This window comes from Stegodyphus dumicola, chromosome 7 (genome assembly GCF_044657685.1).
Source record: "Stegodyphus dumicola isolate Sdum_Otavi_A_Nest chromosome 7, ASM4465768v1".
In the NCBI taxonomy this organism is placed as follows: Eukaryota; Metazoa; Arthropoda; class Arachnida; order Araneae; family Eresidae; genus Stegodyphus; species Stegodyphus dumicola.
The window spans coordinates 48,934,860-48,955,174 of record NC_140774.1 but is presented as its reverse complement, the minus strand read 5'-3'; the positions used below and the strand labels follow the sequence as shown (position 1 = coordinate 48,955,174).

General features: G+C 33.0%; 1 protein-coding gene across 1 annotated transcript in view; it reads left to right on the top strand.

The window, feature by feature from the left end:
• Positions 1-20,315, top strand: part of LOC118201706 (alcohol dehydrogenase class-3 chain L-like) — a 53,065-nt gene that overhangs the window by 14,555 nt on the left and 18,195 nt on the right. The window contains exons 4-8 of the mRNA XM_085820172.1: positions 395-536; positions 9,136-9,224; positions 10,291-10,413; positions 14,847-15,063; positions 18,937-19,064. Coding sequence (XP_085676298.1) covers positions 395-536; positions 9,136-9,224; positions 10,291-10,413; positions 14,847-15,063; positions 18,937-19,064 — 699 coding nt within the window. The remainder of the gene's footprint in view (positions 1-394; positions 537-9,135; positions 9,225-10,290; positions 10,414-14,846; positions 15,064-18,936; positions 19,065-20,315) is intronic.

Here is a 20,315-nt window from a genome sequence, read left to right as displayed (position 1 = left end):
ACAACAGCAAGGACAAAATAGTAACGTGCGTTGGCTAGCGACATCACGTTCTGAATAAACTTCCTAGATTCGTCTGTATTTATACTCCCTACACTTTAAATTTGCGTCCTAGTGAGGTAGTGTGAGGAGAAATTGAGGAGTTCAGGAAAGATAAAAAATTTGAATAATTGGTTAATTGAACCAAGGGAAACCCTACAAATCATATTCTCACTGGCTGTGATGCCGGTTCCGAATCGGCATCACAGCCAGTGAGAATAACCAAACATCCCAATCGATAAGTTGTCCTCTCCTCCAGGATTTCTTTTCCCTTTATGTTTATTTTTGTTCTGTCGGACAGAGAACACAAGCATCGAATCTAGATAAGCTCAGTTTTATGCATTGTATTTCTTTGCAGGTGACTTCAACCGGTGTCTGCCACTCAGACCTCCATATTCTGGAAGGCATAGACAAATCCTGGTACTTTCCATGCATCTTGGGCCACGAAGGAGCAGGAATCGTCGAAAGCGTCGGCGAAGGGGTGACCAGCCTGGCGCCAGGTAAGTAATTAACCACCTGCAACAAACTGCTTATAAACTTGAGAGGACAGTTGATCACTTAATGAACATTTGAAATCTTATCAATGGGAACAAAGCTACGCGCCTGTTGTCGCGACAAGATTAATGCAATGGAAATAAGATTAGTAGAAAACCGCAGCAATGCAAGTTACAGTATTATGATGAAAGGAACAGTGCATATACATCAATGTTACTCTGACACGCATGCATATCCGGAATAAAGATACATAGCCAAAGATGTTACATTGTCAAGTATGCATGCGAAACAGACATTGAAATGTACAATATACAGTGCCGAACAGATAATATTCGAAATAGCACTTTATAGGGGAAAAGGGTACACTGCCGGATTAAGGTTAATCCCCCAATTCTTCCAGCTGGCCTTACACAAGATATGAACTGGGGCTCTATTTCTGTTAGATGCTGTTAATAAAATCCAGTGGCGGCTCGTGGCTAAAATTAGTGGGGGTGCTGTTCCAAAAAAAATTAACCTTTGTTTTAAAATTGTCTAAAAGAAAATAAACATGTATAAAAAGAAAATTTATTTTGAAACTTCATGAAATCTTACAAGAAAAAAATTAAACATTTCTTAATTACTTTAACCAAAATTGTTACAGTTCAATCTTTACCTATTCATTTAAAAATGAAATCCATTCTTCTTGTTTTAATTTGGGCTAAAAGATCAATAATTTTCTCCTTGATCTCTGGATGACAACTGAGGAAATTTTTCTTTATTGAAATCAATGCAAGCGCATTTAGTCTTTCCAAATTCCTAGTGCTTCTTAGAAAAGTTTTCATTCTTTTTAATGTTGAAAAGCAGCATTCTGCCTCTGATGTAGTCATGGGAACTCTCAAGAGAATTTTTATCTGTTTCGTAATTTCACTAAGAACATCATCTAGATTATTTGCAGTATTCATGGATATCAGACCTACAATAGAATACTTTTAGTTCAGTTTCAAGCTTTTCTTTGTCAATCATTAAATATGCTTCAGTGGTCAGTACTATTTCTTCTGTAGAATGGTCATTCCTAAAACTAGCGAAGCATTTCTTGTTTAACAATTTAGCAGCTGCTAAGTGATAGTGGAAGAATACCTGTGCATTATATCAATACATAGCATAAAGTCACATATTTCCTTACCTTCGGCCATCAGTGTCTTTGAAAAATTCTTACAGTACTTTGAGTTTCTTAATTCTAAAATAGCAGTTTTGAAATTTGTTATATATTCGTTAAATTTAAACAACACACTAATTTCTCTGGATTGCATTTAGTTGTATATTATTTCAACATGACGCATCTGATAAAAAAGCTCTAACCAAAAGTTGAAATTATCATCATATAGTTTTTTTTTTTAAATTCCTGTTGCTTTTGCAATAGTTTGATCTGCATTTGATGTTGATTAAATTTCATTAAGGCAATTTTTTAAAGGTTGCAAATTTTCATGAACTCTGTTTACGGTCCGTATGATAAAGTTCCACCTTGTGGAGGAATATGACACGCGCAGAGTAAAAAGAAGTCACGTTTCCAACAACATGCCATAATTTCGGCACTGCAAGAATGACAGTGCTCTTCTCGCTACCCGGCTCGCGTGCTGCTTTCTGTAAGCGCATGCGCAGAACAGCCAAGCACCACGTCGCTGGAACTGTGAAGAGCGCAGTTCCAAACAAAGAATTTCGTACCTTTTCACAAAGTAGGGGATGGCAACTGACATTAAGCTCAAGGATTTTGTACTGTAAAAGTATAAAGAAAGAATTAAAGACTAAAGGGTACACTATATTAAATATTCAAAATAATAATAAGTGGAAATAAGGGGTGCTGCAGTTCCACAGTGCTCCAATTCAAAGATTCCCAATCCTTTTCTTGCATCGACGTCTTTTAAAAGAATAATTCTCGTCATCACTCCCTTACGCAGCATACAACACAATCATAATACAATTAATTGTACGTAAATCACTTAAAGATAACAATTAAATTAGTAATAGGAAAAAAGTTCTAAAAATAGTTTATTAATTTTATGTTTTATTATTTTTTGTATTATTACTTTTAATTTAACAAATATAAGCAAATTTGCAGAAGCAAAATCACATATTCCAATTCCACAAAGTTCGATTTTAATTAAGGCGATGGCTGCGCCTAATGTACCGATGCAATTTTTTTCAAAATTCGGCACCCAGTCACTTAAATTGATTTTTAGATCATCTCGTTCAAAAATATTCAGCTTGTTTCTTCTCTTTGACAGTAAATTATTGACTTGATTAAAACTTGTCTCTGCTACATAAGAAGAAGGAAACGTCAATAATATTGGTTCGGTAACAACTTTTATTTTGGGATGTTTCTTTCGGATGGCTTTTAAATTCCAAAACGTCCTGTGCCCCCATATTTTGAATAAGACTTGTGCTTAAATATAGGAAAATTCTCCAATGCAGTCACCTCTTCTTGCATTTTGATACCTTGATACAAAATTAAATACAAAATTAAATATCTCTGCAACAAAGATCCATAGAATTATGCGGTAAACTGTACGTTTATTAGCAAAACTAAAAATGGTGTACAAAAGTTTAGAAAATTTAGTTACGAAAATCATTAACAGATGGCGCTATTCCTGTGCCAGTAAATTGCGGATAATCTAACGCAATTACTCTATTCCCAAAGTATTCATGAAGAAAGCGAAAAACTTTATCTGTTCGATGTGGTCGAGCCTCATCTTGCATAAACTAATCGATACCTGGTCGATCCTCCAACACTAGTTGAGTGCCGACAAACTGTTCCAAAATCGTAAGTAGTTATCGTTTCTCGTACGAAAAAGGGTCCGATAATGCCTCTGGCGCTTACCGAAGCCCATGCAGTAACTTTAGGCGAATGCAGTGCTTTCTCTTCACACAAATGAGGATTTCCTTCACACAAATCTGGAGATTTTCGGGTTTTCGGAACCCCAAAATCTCCAGATTTGTTTATTAACAATTTCATTCAAATGCAAATGAATCTCATCTGTGAACCAGATGCAGCTCACATTAAATCTGTCGTTGTCGATCATTGTTAGAATCTGATTCGCAAAGTCAACCCTTTGTTGCACACCTTTCATGATGACTTTGGATTTTGTATGGAAACATCCGTAGATATATATATATATATATATATATATATATATATATATATATATATAAACAATATATATATATATATATATATATATATATATATATTGTGTACTTCAAAACCTGTCTCTGATGCAATCCGTCGGATGCTTTTCCTAGGATTTTGCTGAACAATTCCAGAAACTTTGGCTGCATTTTCAGGAGTGACTACAGTTTGCCTAGGCCCAACATTTCCCTTTCGATCATTAGCCACGCTGCCAGTCCGTTCGAATTTCGCGAAGAGCATGCGAATGGTTTTCCCATCGGGTCCAACTGGAACATTGAATCGGTTTTGAAAACTGCCACGTGTTGCCGTAAGACTGTGTTCTAATCGGTAAAATTCCAGAACAGAAAAAAAAAAAAAAAAAAAAAAAAAGTTGTTTAATGGAATACATTATTTCACTTTCTACGTTATCCTCTTTTCACTAGCCAACAGTCGTACTGATCACTTTCAACGTGTCTCAAGAAACTTCAATAAACTATGGAGATTTAAAATTGACTCCTTAAGATAAATTAGGAAATGCAAGACTCTGTCGATTGTTTTTCTGTTCCTTTCATTTAAAATAATGACTAAATGGCCATAATACGTTCGAAATTGGCCCCTATAGCCCACGGGAAAAGGTTAAAGGCTATTGATAGGTCATTGCGATTACAGCGTCCTCTGTTGACGATTTTAGTAACTAAATTTTCTAAACTTTTGTACACCATTTTTACAGTTTAATAAACATACAGTTTACCGCATAATTCTATCGATCTTTGTTGTAGAGATATTTAATTTTGAAATCAGGGCTTATTCGCTGAACACCCTGTACTTCTTGCATGCGCCATAATACCATTTTGATACTATGAGCCTTTCAGATTCAAACTCGTATGGTATGACTGAATGTCTTGGAAGCGAACAGTAAAATCTCCTTTTAAACTTTGCAAGTGTATATATATATATATATATATATATATATATATATATAAGCGAAATACCACTGACTCATCACGAGATCTCCGAAACAATACACCCGATTGACTTGCAATTTTGCTTAGTTACTCATTTCACGATGTAGACGCGCACTAAGGGTGGATTTTACGTAAATCCTGTCCAAAAGGGATTTTTGTTATATAGTAGAAGTTTCTCATACATTTTTAAATCCAAGTTCAAAATTTTCTTATATTGTTGCCAAAACTAGATATGAAATACAATGTTGCTAAGGAATGCATTTTCCTTTAAAATTATTAAATTGGTAAATAACTTGCATCTATGCAATGAATACAAACAACATTTAAATGATAAGATTAATAAATAAACCTTAGTTTTATGCTGGGAATTTTTCGTGGTGTAGGCCTACTGGGGATCCCGCCACGTCAAATATTGGGGATGCATCCCAATACACAGTACCTCATGGGTGATGGGGAAATCTGTGTATGACAGATTCACCGACTGGGACTATATTTCCCAAATTTAAATTTAAGAAAATTATATTAATTATCAATCTGAAATTAGACGTTTCGTCCATATAAGAAGTCTAGGTTCTGTTCCCAGCAAAGCGAGCGGGTATCAGCTAGTAGTAATTATATACATATTTCTTTGCATCAGCGTATCTTCTGAGGAGGTTTCGCGTTCTCAGTTGTTAGATTGTGCTTTTTCGTATTTCTGCGTTTTGTGTATTTATAATGCTCTTCATCATAAAAAATTTATATGTTTTTCAAAAATATTATTGATTAAAAAAATGTATTAAATAAATTTTGTGTATATTTCCGTTATATGTATTTTACATGATTTCTTCCTTACTACGTTATGTAATGCTAAATCGATAAAAAATAATTACCAAATTCATTAATTATTATTTTTTGTAAGCAATGAGATATTGATTAAATAAACCGATTGCAAGTGCACTTTAGGCTATCAACCCCCAGTTGATTTCTTGATCATCATTAATCCTCTTTAAAGAGACTTCGAAAGAATTAATACCGATCTTATTGGGAACTCCTGTCCCGTGTATTGCCACTTTACGATTTTTATTAATAAGCAAATAATAAACACTAATAATAAAGTATCGTTTATGTAAACAAATATTTTGACAAATATTAAATTAAAAAAACAAAAAATAAATATTTATATAAACAAATATTTAGAATTCAGAATGTAACGGATAATTTTTTATTACTAGGTAAGTTTATTCTTTATTTTTTTTCTTGGGTTACCTGATTAATTATACTTGGATTATATTTCCATCTAATATGTTTATGTATAAGACGTGTTGTGAATAAAAGCATTAAGAAACTGCACACATGGTCTTCAAGCGAGAATCATGTTTATTCCTTAGTGTGATATAATGTTATTTTTTAGTCCAAATGGGCTTTGTTCCTTATGATTTTGCGTCGAATCATTCTGAATGTCCGTTTCCCTTTTCCAACTGTTGCCACCAAATATTATCGCCCTGTATCATATTTGAAGAAATTAAGTAGTGAAGAATCTGCATAAACGTATGTATGTTTCGCGCATTGTGATAAAACAACGGTACCCAGAGCCATTCAATTTTGAATAACGTCATCCTACTGAGAATATGGGCATTCGGAAGACCAAATTTGAAATTTGGAATTTGTTTTATTATCGATTTCATATTTTGTAAAACTTTAACGAATTTTTGATTAACAAACTCAAGGATTTCAAAACGAGCAATGGCAACGTTGTACAGAAAAAACATTTTTATCTCCAGAGAGTGAGACTGTGTATCGGAAATTCTAAAGATAGGCTCAATTTAAAATTATTTTGCGATATTGCTCTTGAACTGAATTTTATGATTTAAGTGCGAAGAACATGATATTTAATAAATAAAGGCAACACACAAAACGTTAAAGAAACGTTCCTTCGGGCGTAATGTAAAATCTTTTTTTTTTTTTTTTTTTTTTCCCGTACAAATTTGGGTCTCCTTGAATTACAAAACCAAAATACTGCTTTCCGTTTGGTTAATCAGGTTCTATGCATTGATATGCAGTATAAAGTAAATCATTTTCAAATAGAATGTTTTGCCCCTATAATTAGTTTAATTAATTAATTAATTTTAAAATATTTGAAATAATTTGGTAAAAGTAATAATAAACAAATTTTTTTGATTTCTTATGTCATTTGTTACAACAATGGACGTACATCTGAAACTTCTGAAATCTAAAAACACATGTCTGCCGTACGATCGTCGTACGATGCCCTGTAGATGCTTTGTTTTTGCCACGATGTTTTTGAAACATTATCCTCTCTGCCTGAATCTTTTCAGGGCATCAAAGAGGTGAAAGACCGTATGCTTGTGAATTTCAGTCTCAGGATTTTGATGATGTAGATGCTGCTAACAAATACATCGCTATATTGGCCCAGCTACAAATACGAAACTTTTCTGCCATAATTGACAAAAACCTCAATCACATTAAGCTTCGGCTACGCGGGACTTGACGTCGAAAGGGACAATTCTCAAAACCCGCACAATTCCAGGAAAACCACGTAGCTAGGTTACCATTTTCACTTACTACAAACACTTGAACGCCAGACACTAATCGATTATCTCTGAGACTAGAATCACATGATGCTTCAGAAGCAGAACTTTCGTCTGATTGGTTGTCTCTACCCGAGACAGAGGTCCAGCCAAGACATTTTCAGTGAGGTTTGAAAAAAATCCCGCGTAGCCGCAACACCGTTTCCGTAGCAAGGCGGGACTTCGCTTCAGGCGGGGCTCTTTTTCTCAGGAATCCCCCCGTTTAAAACAGTGCTATCAGATCGTCTTTTAATGAGCAAGATAGTTTGCGCTATAGTTGACTAACAGACAAAACACTTTTTTGACGTATTTGAGTAACAGTTACGGAATTTTTGTACAGTAATTGACTAATTAGTGAGAAAATAATATTGACCAACAAACTGACCTTTTTTAGTCTAGTTGACTAACAGTCACGGCATTTTCTGCAACAGTTTCAGGACTGCTGCGCAAGGATGCCGGCGTTTTAATGCAAATTAATCAGTGTTTTCCAAAGCAAAAGCTTCATAGGAATGCCTTAGCATGAAGATGCCGATATCTTTTTAAGTTGAGATACTTTCATGCAAGGACCTACGAAACGGACTTTGATGAAAAAGGTGTACTGAAACAGTCTGCATATTGAAAAGAATATCTGAAGTGTCTTGGAAAAAGTTAGCTTCTGCTGACAGAGTTAAAACGTGTAATTTCATTTCATTAAATATATGCTTTACCTATGTGTTAAACTTCTTGCAAACAAGAATACATCTACATTATTTTCCGATTCTTCCTTTGTTACACGCGGCTGTTAGCACCAATTTACAATGCATGCAGTCTTTCAAAATTTGTCGTCTTTCACAATTTAAGCTCTAGCTACAGCATTCAGAAATAATTATTTTTACCCATTTCACTTATTTTTATCAGAGAAGAATAGATGATCTCTGATGTCCCATAAAATCTTGAGCCCGAAGCCTGGGCCTTCTAGGCTTAGGCGATAATCAGGCATTGAGTGTTATCATCGCATTCTTTAACTTGATTTTAACTCTGCTTGGCAGATAATTAGTATCCAGATAGTTGCTTTTCGGTACATCGTAAAATATTTAATTTACGTATTTTTAAAAATCTAAGTTATTGTAATTTTAAATATACTTAATTTATCGTAAAATCTTTAATTTACGTATTTTTAAAAATCTAAGTTGATGTAATTTGAAATATACTTAATTTATATTATATCTAAGTGATAATATTTATGAGCATTTTTAATGTTATTATAATTAAAAAAGATGTTTTCAGCCCCATACATATTGCATCTAGATAGAGATTCCATCATTATCCTCATTCCGTAGTCTGGTAAAATAAAAGGTATTGCCCTTCCATTCGAGTGAAATTCTTCCTTGCCAACCTCATATGCAAGCGGTTTCATGAAAAAAAAAAAAAAAATCTTATGAGTACACGTATTCAGTAATCAATTTTTTTCTTCAATAAATGCACATAAAAGATACGGCATGACGATCATTTAGGATAGAGTCATAACATAGCAGATTTCTTTTTTCCTTCCTTATACCTCATCCTTTAGTATCGGTATTTTGAACAGCTGATTTTAAATTTGCGATTTAATATTTTCGCAATTCTGGGAATTTATTTTTAAAGCAACAAATACATTGTAGCTAATATTTAAAGTTGTTTAAGAGTTAAACTGGAACTTGAATCAAAGGATCAAGTTTTTCTTTTTCTAATTTTTGATATATATATATATATGTGTATGTCTAGTATGATCTTAAATTCACTTAGTGCGAAATCGAGTTATTCTACTACTTGCATATACATGTATATATTAATTTTTTTTTAATTTTAATACTAAACTTCTCTTTTAGATCTGAATTTGGATTTTGAATTTTTCAGCCTGCAATTTTTTCACTTTTAATTTTGTAATTTTATAAACCTAATTAATTTTCAGGGGATACCGTCGTATTTTGTTTTGAATCTCACTGCGGAGAATGTAACTACTGTAAAAATCCGAAAACGAATCTGTGTCAGAAACAGCCGGTAAGTGAAAGTTTTTTAAGCTAACTCTTACTCTGCCTTGTTTACGCTAAACTGCTTGAAGATGCTGAAGCAACTGCGTGCTTTCATTTTGCGCAATATATTTTTACAAAAAGATTTTTGCATATAATAAAGCAAATATTAAACATGCCCCCATTTCAACCTAAACATTGCACGTCTATAGTGGCGAACAAAGAACTTACAGGAAACAGTAATAAATCTATTTTACATTACCTAAAAAAGGGAAACAGCAGTAAATATGTTTTACATTTCATTCAAAAGGGAAGCAGTAACCTCCCCCTTCTATTAGTTGTTATTCGAAAAGGAATACTCACTCATTTATAATGCCTCAAGAAGAATTTTTTTTAAATTAACGCTTAAATTAAGATTATTCATTGTAACTTTATAATATTCTGAATGTTAAAAATACTGCTGATGCTTTTGATATTGAGGTGAGCACTTATCTTTAATTTTACTAAACTACAAAATGCTGAACACTACATACATCATTCATTCGACATTATCACTTCCTAAAGAGCCGATTATACAATGTTTACTACCCATTCTTCTAATTGTAATTTTATTGACTACGAACGCGACAAGCTAACATATTTTAGTTTTATAGCTTGAAATCATCCTTAAAGCATTAAATATCTCTATATTTCATCATTCGATACCATGAAGGGCTTCATTAAAAATCTGTTTAAAAAAATCTTGCTAATTATTTATCCAAGTTAAATTTTATTGCCTTACAGTGTGATACCCCTGTGTTGGACAGTAAGTACCCCTCCACTACTTTTCCGACACAGCGAGGTAACTTCTTTAAAAACATATTTTACAATCCATGCAGTCCTTTTTCTAAATTTAATTTTAATATCTTATCCAACGCGATAATACTGAATGCTAAATACCTTTTCTTTTCAATCCCCGATATTGCGATGTACTTCCCCAAAAGCCAATTTTAGAACTCCTGCTATCCACCCTTAAAAGTCTGGAAGATTTGTTAAGCTTTTTCCTGCATACCGGATCTTAAAAGATTTGAAAGTTACGTTTGCTTTAATTTTTGCAGAGAACCGGCTTTCAATTAGATGGCACCTCCAGAATCACGTGCAAAGGAACACCCCTAGGTCAGATGAGCTCTATAAGCACATTTTCTGAGTACACCGTCACCTGGGAGAACAATGTAACGAAGGTAAGACCAGTTAAGTGCGTTGTTCTTTTTTCTTCCTTTCTACCCCCTTCTTACAACTTAGTTCTAGCTTTACCATCTGAGTACTTCTAGCATCAAACTTTACCAATGAGTATTGGGATATGAGTTTGGCCTCAAATTTTATCATTCTGCCATCAGGTACCTAGAATTCCATTGGTGTATACTGATTGTTTTATTAAGATTCTAAGGGCATTAACTCCTATTCGGGCAACATTTCCTGGCAGCTTCTAGAGCACCTTAACATGATACAGAGGCCTTCCTCAGTTGACTGTGCTGGTGGGGCGCCAACCCACCGAACAGCCCGCAGGGACTTCACATTATCAATGTGTTCTCAATATATCGAGGAATATGAATTTCCTTTTGGCGAAACTGCCTAAGGACCTACTGTGCTTCAACTGACACAGATCGTCAAACAAGGCTCTTCCCAACAGAATTCAGTCCAAACCATGTGCAAAGAATTGCATAGTCGGCTGCCTGTGAGAAAAGCACTGATTTCTGCCCGACATGCAAGAGTTCGTTTGCAGTGGTGTCGTGAAAAAAGACATTTGATATCTGAGGATTGGGAATGGGTAATGTGGTCGAATGAATCATGCTACAATTTATTTTGCACTGATGGAAGACGTCAAATTTGGCGAGAACCCCATGAAGCCACGAATCCATCTTGCCTTACTTGCCCTGTGCAAGGATCTGGTAGAAGTATCATGATATGGGGCATGTTCTGCTAGCATGGAAGTCGTGCTCTAGTGTTTCTAGAAGGTAAACAAACAGCCATAGATACCTAGATTACTGGGAGATCAAGTGTACCCTTCATTGTTGCATTGTTGCATGACGACAGATATTTCATGGGCAGTAATGCAACTGTACATCGTGCCAGAAGTGTTCAAAATTGGTTCGCTGAACATCAGTCTGACTTCCAACACCTTCCCTGGCCACCGCATAGCCCGAATCTTAGCCCCATAGAAAATGTATGATATATGGTGAAAGGACGCATCCGACAGCACTCTCCTCTTTCATTTAATTTACAAGGTCTAAAAAGCTGCATAGCCAATGCATGGCATTCTCTGGACGTAAATGCACTCCAGAAGCATGTAGAATCGATGCCCAGATGAATCAGAGCAGTTACCCGTGCAAAACGTGGTCCAATAAAATTGATCTTGGATTTATAATTCATTGGCCAGTGTGTGTACTTACTATGAAAAAGTTTATAAGGCAAGATTCAGACGATGCAGCGCGGCTTATAGGAAATTTTGTATCTGATGTGGATTGGATTTTAATTGAACTGGCGATTTAATAACTAAATTAAATTAAAAATTCAAAACAAAAATCAGAATTTTCATGATTTAACCTGTTAATTTAATTTCAATCTGTATAAAGAACTCCATCTAAGGCTCGTAATAAGACTGTAAATGAATGATTTCGTCACTGGGTTTCTATATCACACTTAAATTAGGAAAGTTTGCTTCCTGCAAAATACACCATTTTGACTCTCTGAAAGAAATATAAGATTAAACTCTGGAAGAACTGTATAAACTCTGAAACAAATAACTGAACTAACTCTGAAAAGTAACTGTAAAACTCTGAAACTCTGAAAGAATAACTCTGAAAGAACTGATAATAACTCTGAAACAAATATATGATTGCATACATAAGAAATTTATAATATAATTTTGAATATATGTTTCGGCAATTTTTTATACTAAAATATCAATTAAATTAAAGAAGCATAGATTCACAAAAATCGGTTTTCAGTTATGTCCTTATTTTGGACGAAATACGCGCTTAAAGCAGTCTAAATCAGAAACTTTTATTTTGTAACATCTTTGAAACTTTCTCATAAAAAGGTATGGAGCATGCTGCATGTAATTTATTAAAGCATACTGAAAATATCATTAATTGTGCTTATTTATTTATGAAGCTCGTATAAAGAGTTAAATTTTGTTTCTTCCTCAGTGCTGAGAATGTTATCATAAAACCTCCTTATTCTGAGAAATTTTGTATTTGGAAATACATGTGTAGGATCAATATGTAAAAATTTTATAGCATCATTGCAGCTTCAGTTATGATTGCAAAGTTCAGCTCTACAGAAAATTTATGGTATTAGGTTTATTAGGTTTAAGAACAACTACACATAGCAATATTTTTATCTGCAAAATAATTTTATTGAAACATGCAGACAATAACGACTCAATGGCCTGAAAAAAATTAGTTAAATCTATTTCTCATATATTGGACTGTTCAGTATTTCAAAGCTTCCTTGCCGCACACAGAATTTCCTTTTAATTATCATCCAGAAACCTACATTATTTTGCTTCTAATAAATTTAAGTTTTCGTTTCAATCGAAAGAACTTGAGAATTTGGGTGTATTTTACCGTTGTATATTCATAGTTTAACAGATTTGATAATGATTGCGGAGAATATATTTAAGTTGCTCGTCAGGAAATTTATAGTTTTATTTCTATTTTTTGCATGAGAAAATTTTTGTTTGCAAATGTAAATGGAAAAAGTATCAGTGCAATATATAAAAATCCACCTAAATAAATTTTCTTTATATTGCATATTTGATTGCAACTCAGTACATTTCGTAAGAGTTGCAAGTCTGATATATCAGCTGATAAAGATTCAGTACAAATACACTAAAATGATTTTAATAACTTCTAAAATATTCAAGTCTTCTGGTAAAATGATAATTAACGCCTCATATTTTTCATTATGCCCAAAGTTCGAGAGTGAATTAAATTGTTATCTTTATTGTAAAACCACTACAGTTTAAGCGTAACTTCATGCACTATAATTCTTAAAATATCATTTATTAGTTGCTCCTGTGTTCAAAGTTAAGTTTTAGCTCATTGAAGTAAGCAGTCATACACCATTAAAAATCATCCTATGTGTTTTTTATTCTCAGATTCGGTATCGCGTGTTTTCACGCTTTCATTCATTTTTCCATTATGTGATGTGGGTTGCAGATGACGGGTTGGGCAGGCCTGACGTAAACTAAATGAATTTAGGTAACTGGGAAATAGCGCATTTAGGAATTAAAAAGGAAATCAAATTTTAATACATTTTAACGAATTTTTAAATCTTTTTCTTGACTCTGTAACAATCTTCAAATTAATTAAAAATTTGACAATAACATTCTATGAAAAATTTTCATTAATGAAAAATTTCATTTCATTTTTCCATTATGTGATGTGGGTTGCAGATGACGGGTTGGGCAGGCCAGACGTAAACTAAATGAATTTAGGTAACTGGGAAATAGCGCATTTAGGAATTAAAAAGGAAATCAAATTTTAATACATTTTAACGAATTTTTAAATCTTTTTCTTGACTCTGTAACAATCTTCAAATTAATTAAAAATTTGACAATAACATTCTATGAAAAATTTTCATAGAATAGTATATGTATTTTAGAATACTTTTGTAATTGAAAATAAGTTTATTTGGATGACTATTATTCGACAATTTTTATTTCACTATTGAATTATTCATATCGTCATGCCTAACTTAAAATGGGAGCATAAGTATTATAAATGATGCTCTACAAATTTAATAAGAGAGAGAGGAAAAAATTAAAACTCAAGCAATTAGTTATACATCTGATTTTTTCCCACAGAGGTTATATTTAGTTAATAATTACATTTTAAATCTCATTCAACCCAAAACAAGATTTACTGTTTTTATCAGGAAATATGGTCTGACAACATCCATAGGAAAAAATATATATATATATATAAATGCGTTCTACATAAAACTACTGACGGGTAAAAACGTGTTGTGTGTCGGAGACAACAACGTATCCAAGTTTGTAGTTAAAGGAAACTGTGCGAAATTAATTAATTCATTAACAATCACGTATTTTTACAGTTTTCAAACGGGAAATCTAACAGAAAATCTGGGTATGAAAAAAGTGCTCGAATATGTTCAGAGGCAGTCTATACATGCATTTATTTTTAGATAATATCTTCATTATGAGAGAAAAATCATGATTTTATAGGATAAATTTAGTATTTTAAAATTTAGTGCCCATTTTTGGATTTTTCAAAATATTCATGTATTCCGAACATTCTAAAATTTTTCTCAGTAAACAGCTTGTGAGTAGTTCATTTTTGTAAGGTATGAGTATTGTGAAAATAAAAGGAAAATTTATTAATTACTCGCACATGTCCGATAAGAATCAAAGAAAAACTGTCAAATGAGGCAAGACGGCAAAACGTACAAGTGCAAGCCTACCACGATTGTGCAGCAAAACATGCAAGAAATATTTGTCTAATAGAAGAGGTGCTTTCGTAAAGTATTTTCTATGGTTTGCTCTTGCTTAATCAATTTATTAAGGCAAAGCACAAGAAAGTTATTTGGCTAAGATAGACTACTGAATAAGCTTATGATTAATAAAACATGCAACTTGTTTGATTGACAGGTGAATCCCAAGGCAAACCCTAACACTCTCTGCTTAGCTGGATGCTGCATACCAACTGGATACGGAGCAGCAATGAAGGCTGCACAAGTAACTCCAGGCTCTACATGCGCCATCTGGGGCTTGGGAGGCGTCGGCATGTGCGTTGTCATGGGCTGCAGGGACAGTGGAGCATCCAAGATCATTGGTATCGACGTCAATCCAAAGAAATTCGAAAAGGGTAAGTTATCAACTTATATAGCAATAGTATCAACGCTTCGACAAGTGCCAGAATTTGGAACATGCGCTCTTTCATATCAAAAAGGAAACTTTTTCCAGACCACTTTAAGTATTCTTCACCCAACTACGATTTTCATATTATGATTATTGTACGTGTATTGTAATCAATATTATGTAAATCGATTTTCATATTATGATTATTGTACGTGTATTGTGTATTGTTATGTTACAGTACACTCGAAAATGGATAGAATTAATTAAGGTGAACCTTTAATAGGAAATTCAATTAAAGATCATACTAGTATAGCGTTCGTGACTGAACAAATCTATAATAAACTGATGTTAAAAATTTAGAGAATTTTCATATTTAGACAATTTACCTCCGAAAGTGGAGGATAGACTTTAATGAATTTTAGCATGGGTACATTGACGTAATACAATATATATACGTAATACAATTTATATATACTATCTATTTAAAGTAGTCTCTCTTTCTATATATATCTATACAATAAAGTTCCCCAAAGTCGACCTAACATGAACTGACAACTGACAGCGTGATGAGTTATCGACAATGTCAGTATCACGAATAAGAGTGGGCTATTCTCAACTGATATTATTTTACTGCGTATACTTCTAACAGAAGTTCCAGCATAGTACAGGCCACAGAGGAAGTGCAAAAACATTTATTAAAAGTTAGAAAACATTTACTTGCAAAACTGAAGAAATGTTGAGTAGTTCTCCAAAACAAAATCTCGCGATCCTAAATTCCATCTCACTCCCATTAAAATTAATTCTATGCATTCATTCTATGAATTATTCCTCTACTAAAGAGACATATCATAGAAGATATGCGTCTCATTAATGCATTGTTTTACTTTTTTAAACACCAGGAATTTTTCTATTTGTTTATAAGATCTAGTTAAAGCTTATGGCTACCTGCTACACTACTGCATGCCAAGAATGTAACAAACTTTACTTCTTATAAAGCATGGGGCCGTTTTATTAAACTGTGCGCTAACGTTTTCGAAGGCAGCATTTGAAAATTTGAACCATACACATCACAACTGTAAATCTGATCACCAGACAGAGCTTCTTTTTCAATTAATCTGTGGAAAGCTTCTATGAATTTGTTAACACTTTCCAACACAGCAGACACCCAGACAGAAGGTAGTTAACACACTTTTAAAACGATTTCGATGATCGAAATTTCGTGATTTACATCATAGAACGGTTTTTCATAAAATTCCCAGGGGTATTGATTTCCATTCCACTTCCACTGCTTTCCAATTCGGTCAATCGTAGTCGATTTGCCCTTAAGAACAGCTCTTTTCAAGAGACGAAAAGCCCATCAATCCATGGATGAAACGCCAGGGGGCTTTCCAGGAACACGTTGAAAAAGTCTGTATGAAATAACTGTATCAGCCTTCATTTTTTCAAGGAATGCAGCGGTACTTTTCGAAGTAGGACTTATTGCTTAGTCTTGATGCAGTTTCACTCTTTGAAAGTCACTGAGATAAATTTTTTCTGCAAATATTGGGTATCAAACTTTCCTTTGATAGTACGTTGAGTTGATTTTCCCCACTCCTCTTATTTTAAATTTCTCATTTCAAAAGAATCCTACGACAGTCATAAACACCTTTCTGATACTTTCTTTGCATTGATGAAACGAAGCCTGTACATATTCTTTTCTTCATTTTCGATAATAAATAGACCTTATACTACTGCAGTCATGCAGCTGAACCCATGTTTCTTGAAGGGTCACGGTGTATTTCGATTTATCTCCTGCTAGATAGTTTTCATACAGGGATCTACCAATGTTTTGCTTTCAGTCACATGACTCGGCAAAAGTTGTTGAATATTATGTTTTTAAGCTTTTAAAGTTGTAAATCTTGTGTTATTACTTTATTTATTGTTGCTGTTAATGTTCTGTTTAAAAAATTGGCGACTGATTTCCGCGTCGACAAGATTTCTCTTGTTACGCAACGTTAAGTGATAGCAAATCGAGTCCTAAAACTTTATGTGAGCTTAAAAAAGCCTGCTGATAAAATTAGTAGTTGATACATTTTATTTCGAATTGTTGTCCACTTCTCTGATTCAACATATAAATCAGCAAAAATTTCGCAGATGGTCCAAATATAGTTTCTGAACATCCCAATATTTAATTCAAAATTTACTGCAAGTCATCAATCCACTGATTCAGCGAAATGCTTTCTTTACTCATCCCAATAAATTTTATCCTTGCAGTGGTGTGGATGAAAGAAGCTATATTAGAAAATTATTAATTTCGCTTTGGCATTTTGATTCGTCCACTATAAAATAGGGTTTCGCTTTTTAAATTATTGTCACCAAATATTAGAGCCCTGTAGTATATTTAAAGAAATTAAATAATGAAGAATCTGCATGTCTGCATGAATGTACGTGTGTTTCTTGCATTGTGAAAAAACAACGGTATCTAGGGACATCAAATTTTGAATAATATAGTCCTCCACTCGAATATGGACATCTGGAAGCCCAAATTTGGAAATTTTTTTATTGGAAATTTTTTCATATAAAATTTAACGAATTTTGGATTAACAAACTCAACCATTTCAGAGAGAGCAATGACAACGCTGTACGAAAATAATAATAATAATAATAATAATAATAACTCTCAAAGTTTTTAGATTTTAAATCACGTCCAAAGAGACTTTTTTTAACCTTTTCTCTGTTATCTTTATTTATTAAATATCACGTTCTTCGCACTTAAACAATAAAATTCAGTCAAAGAGCAATATCGCAAAATAGTTCTAAACTGAGCATACCTTTAGAACTTCCAATACGCAGTCTTACACACTGGAGATAAAAATGTTTTCTTCTGTACAACGTTGCCATGGCTCGCTTTTGAAATCCTTGAGTTTGTTAACCAAAAATTACTTAAAGATTTACAAAATATGAAACTGATAATAAAACACATTCCAAATTTCAAACTTGGTCTTCCGCATGCCCATATTCGCAGTAAGATTACGCCATTAAAAATTGGATACCTCTAGGTACCGTTATTTTATCACAATGTGAGAAACATACATACATTTATGCAGATTCTTCATTATTTAGTTTTTTCAAATATAATGCAAGACTCTAACATTTGGTGGCAACAACAACAGTGAAACGAACATTTATAGTGAACCAACGCAAAATAGCAAAACGAAAACAATAGTCCTTCAGGGACAAAGCCCCTTTGGACTAAATTTTTTTTTTCCAACGCACAGTCTTCCAGTCTGTGTATCGGAAATTTTATAAAAATGCTGTTTTTAAATATTTTGTGATATTGCCGTTGAATTCAACTTGCAAATACCATGATATTTAATAAATAGAGGTAATACACAAAACGTTAAGTAAACGCCCCTTTGGGCGTAATATAAAGTCTGAAAGCTTACAGATTTTTCTTTTAAATTTTAATTCATGTTAATAATTTACAGTTATTCCAAGTGCTTATTATTAAATTCGCTTAGCGCTCATTAGCTGATAAAATAATTAATCGTATTAAATGAAATTTTCTTATTAAATTGTATTAAATGTCGTAATTATAATATAAATTAAATAATTATAAATTAAATCGTATTAATCGTATTGAAAGACATTTTGGACAATATTTTGTGTGTTGTATTTTGAATTTACATTTTCCTCACTTATGGGTCTCCACTCGTTTTAAAATATTGGAAGAACACCACATTCAACTTCGATTCCTTTCCAAAATGGCGGATATACTTTGGCATCTTGTACAATGCAAAATGTGAATGAAGAATCTTAAGTTACTGTATTTTTGTAGCATCTTCTCATTTACTGCTTATGTCTAGGATTGTTCTTTTATAACTTGGGTTCCTTCTTTCAGCCAAAGAGTTTGGTTGCACTGACTTTTTGAACCCGAAAGATGTCTCTGATGTTCCCCAGAAGTTGGAAGAGATGACAAATGGAGGTGTGGATTATTGTTTCGTGTCTGTAGGAATCATCCCTGTCATGGTAAGTTTCCTGCATACTGGGACTGTAATTTTGTTACAGGACCAATCATTGAGAAAATCATGAAATTTAAGGGAACTTGCGCGGAAGAAATCACGAAAATTTCATGGCAAAGGATGTAAGAGTAGGGTGCCATTTTCAAAAAAATTATTCCTACATTTTTTAAGAATAAGTTTTGTAATTAGATGAAAACAATTCTTTAACAAGTACGTATTGTGTAGTGTTCAAAACATAATTTTTTATTTAAAATAATGGCACAAATTTTTATATCTTCAAATGATAGAAAATTGATTAGAGATTATTAAAAAAAAAATTCTCGAGAATCGGAACATCGGAAAAGTTACATTGTTCTTTTAACACATAAATGATGGATTAAATTCCAATGAAACATTTACTTCAAATAATCAAAACACAACCAAACGACAAATCATAAATGCGCGCTTCTAACATTATATTTTCTAGGTGGCAGTATCACCAGGACTTTCTCATAGCCTTGTAGGCGCATATGCAGATGCGCATGTTTTTGCTAATTGCTATTCACTTGCAATCTGAACTGAAAGTGACTGTAAAGGCCTCTGGTCAGCACTCACCGTCTACCTGTAGGCAAATTTAGATGGATTATCGAAATCAAATTAAACCTATAGGTTAATGCCTATCGGTATCGTATGCATTAACTACCACAGACGGGATGTCATGCAGAAAATAATCAAGAAATGCCTTTATTGCATATCAACCGCTCAGGTTTTAAAACAGTTACTAATTCATGGAATTTAAAAATAAATTTTAAATCTTATACTTTTTCGAATAGCAATATCTGAGAACTGACTGCTTAAAAGGTTATGTGAAAAAAAAATATATTTCGCGGATTTTTTGATCAATGTCAACAGTTAGTTGCACAGAATGATAAATGCAAAATAAGATTATGGAACATTCCAAAACTTTTAGAAAAGCCTTTCTAACGTCTAAGAACTTTTCTAATGTCAGTACCTCATATTATATGTTTAAAAATAGACTCTCTTAAAAGTGAAAGAAGAGCCAATAAAAGCTCTCTATGCGTTTAAAAGTTAACAATTTTTAGGAGGTACTTCAAAAGAACAATATGTAATAAATTATTTAGGATATAACTAAATTAATAATAAAACCTAAATAAATTATTTAGCCTTACCTATAATAATAATAAAACATTAACAGATTTTTAGTTTTCTTTCCGACAAATGTGCTTTCATTCCTTTTTAGTATTGATTTATTTTTACA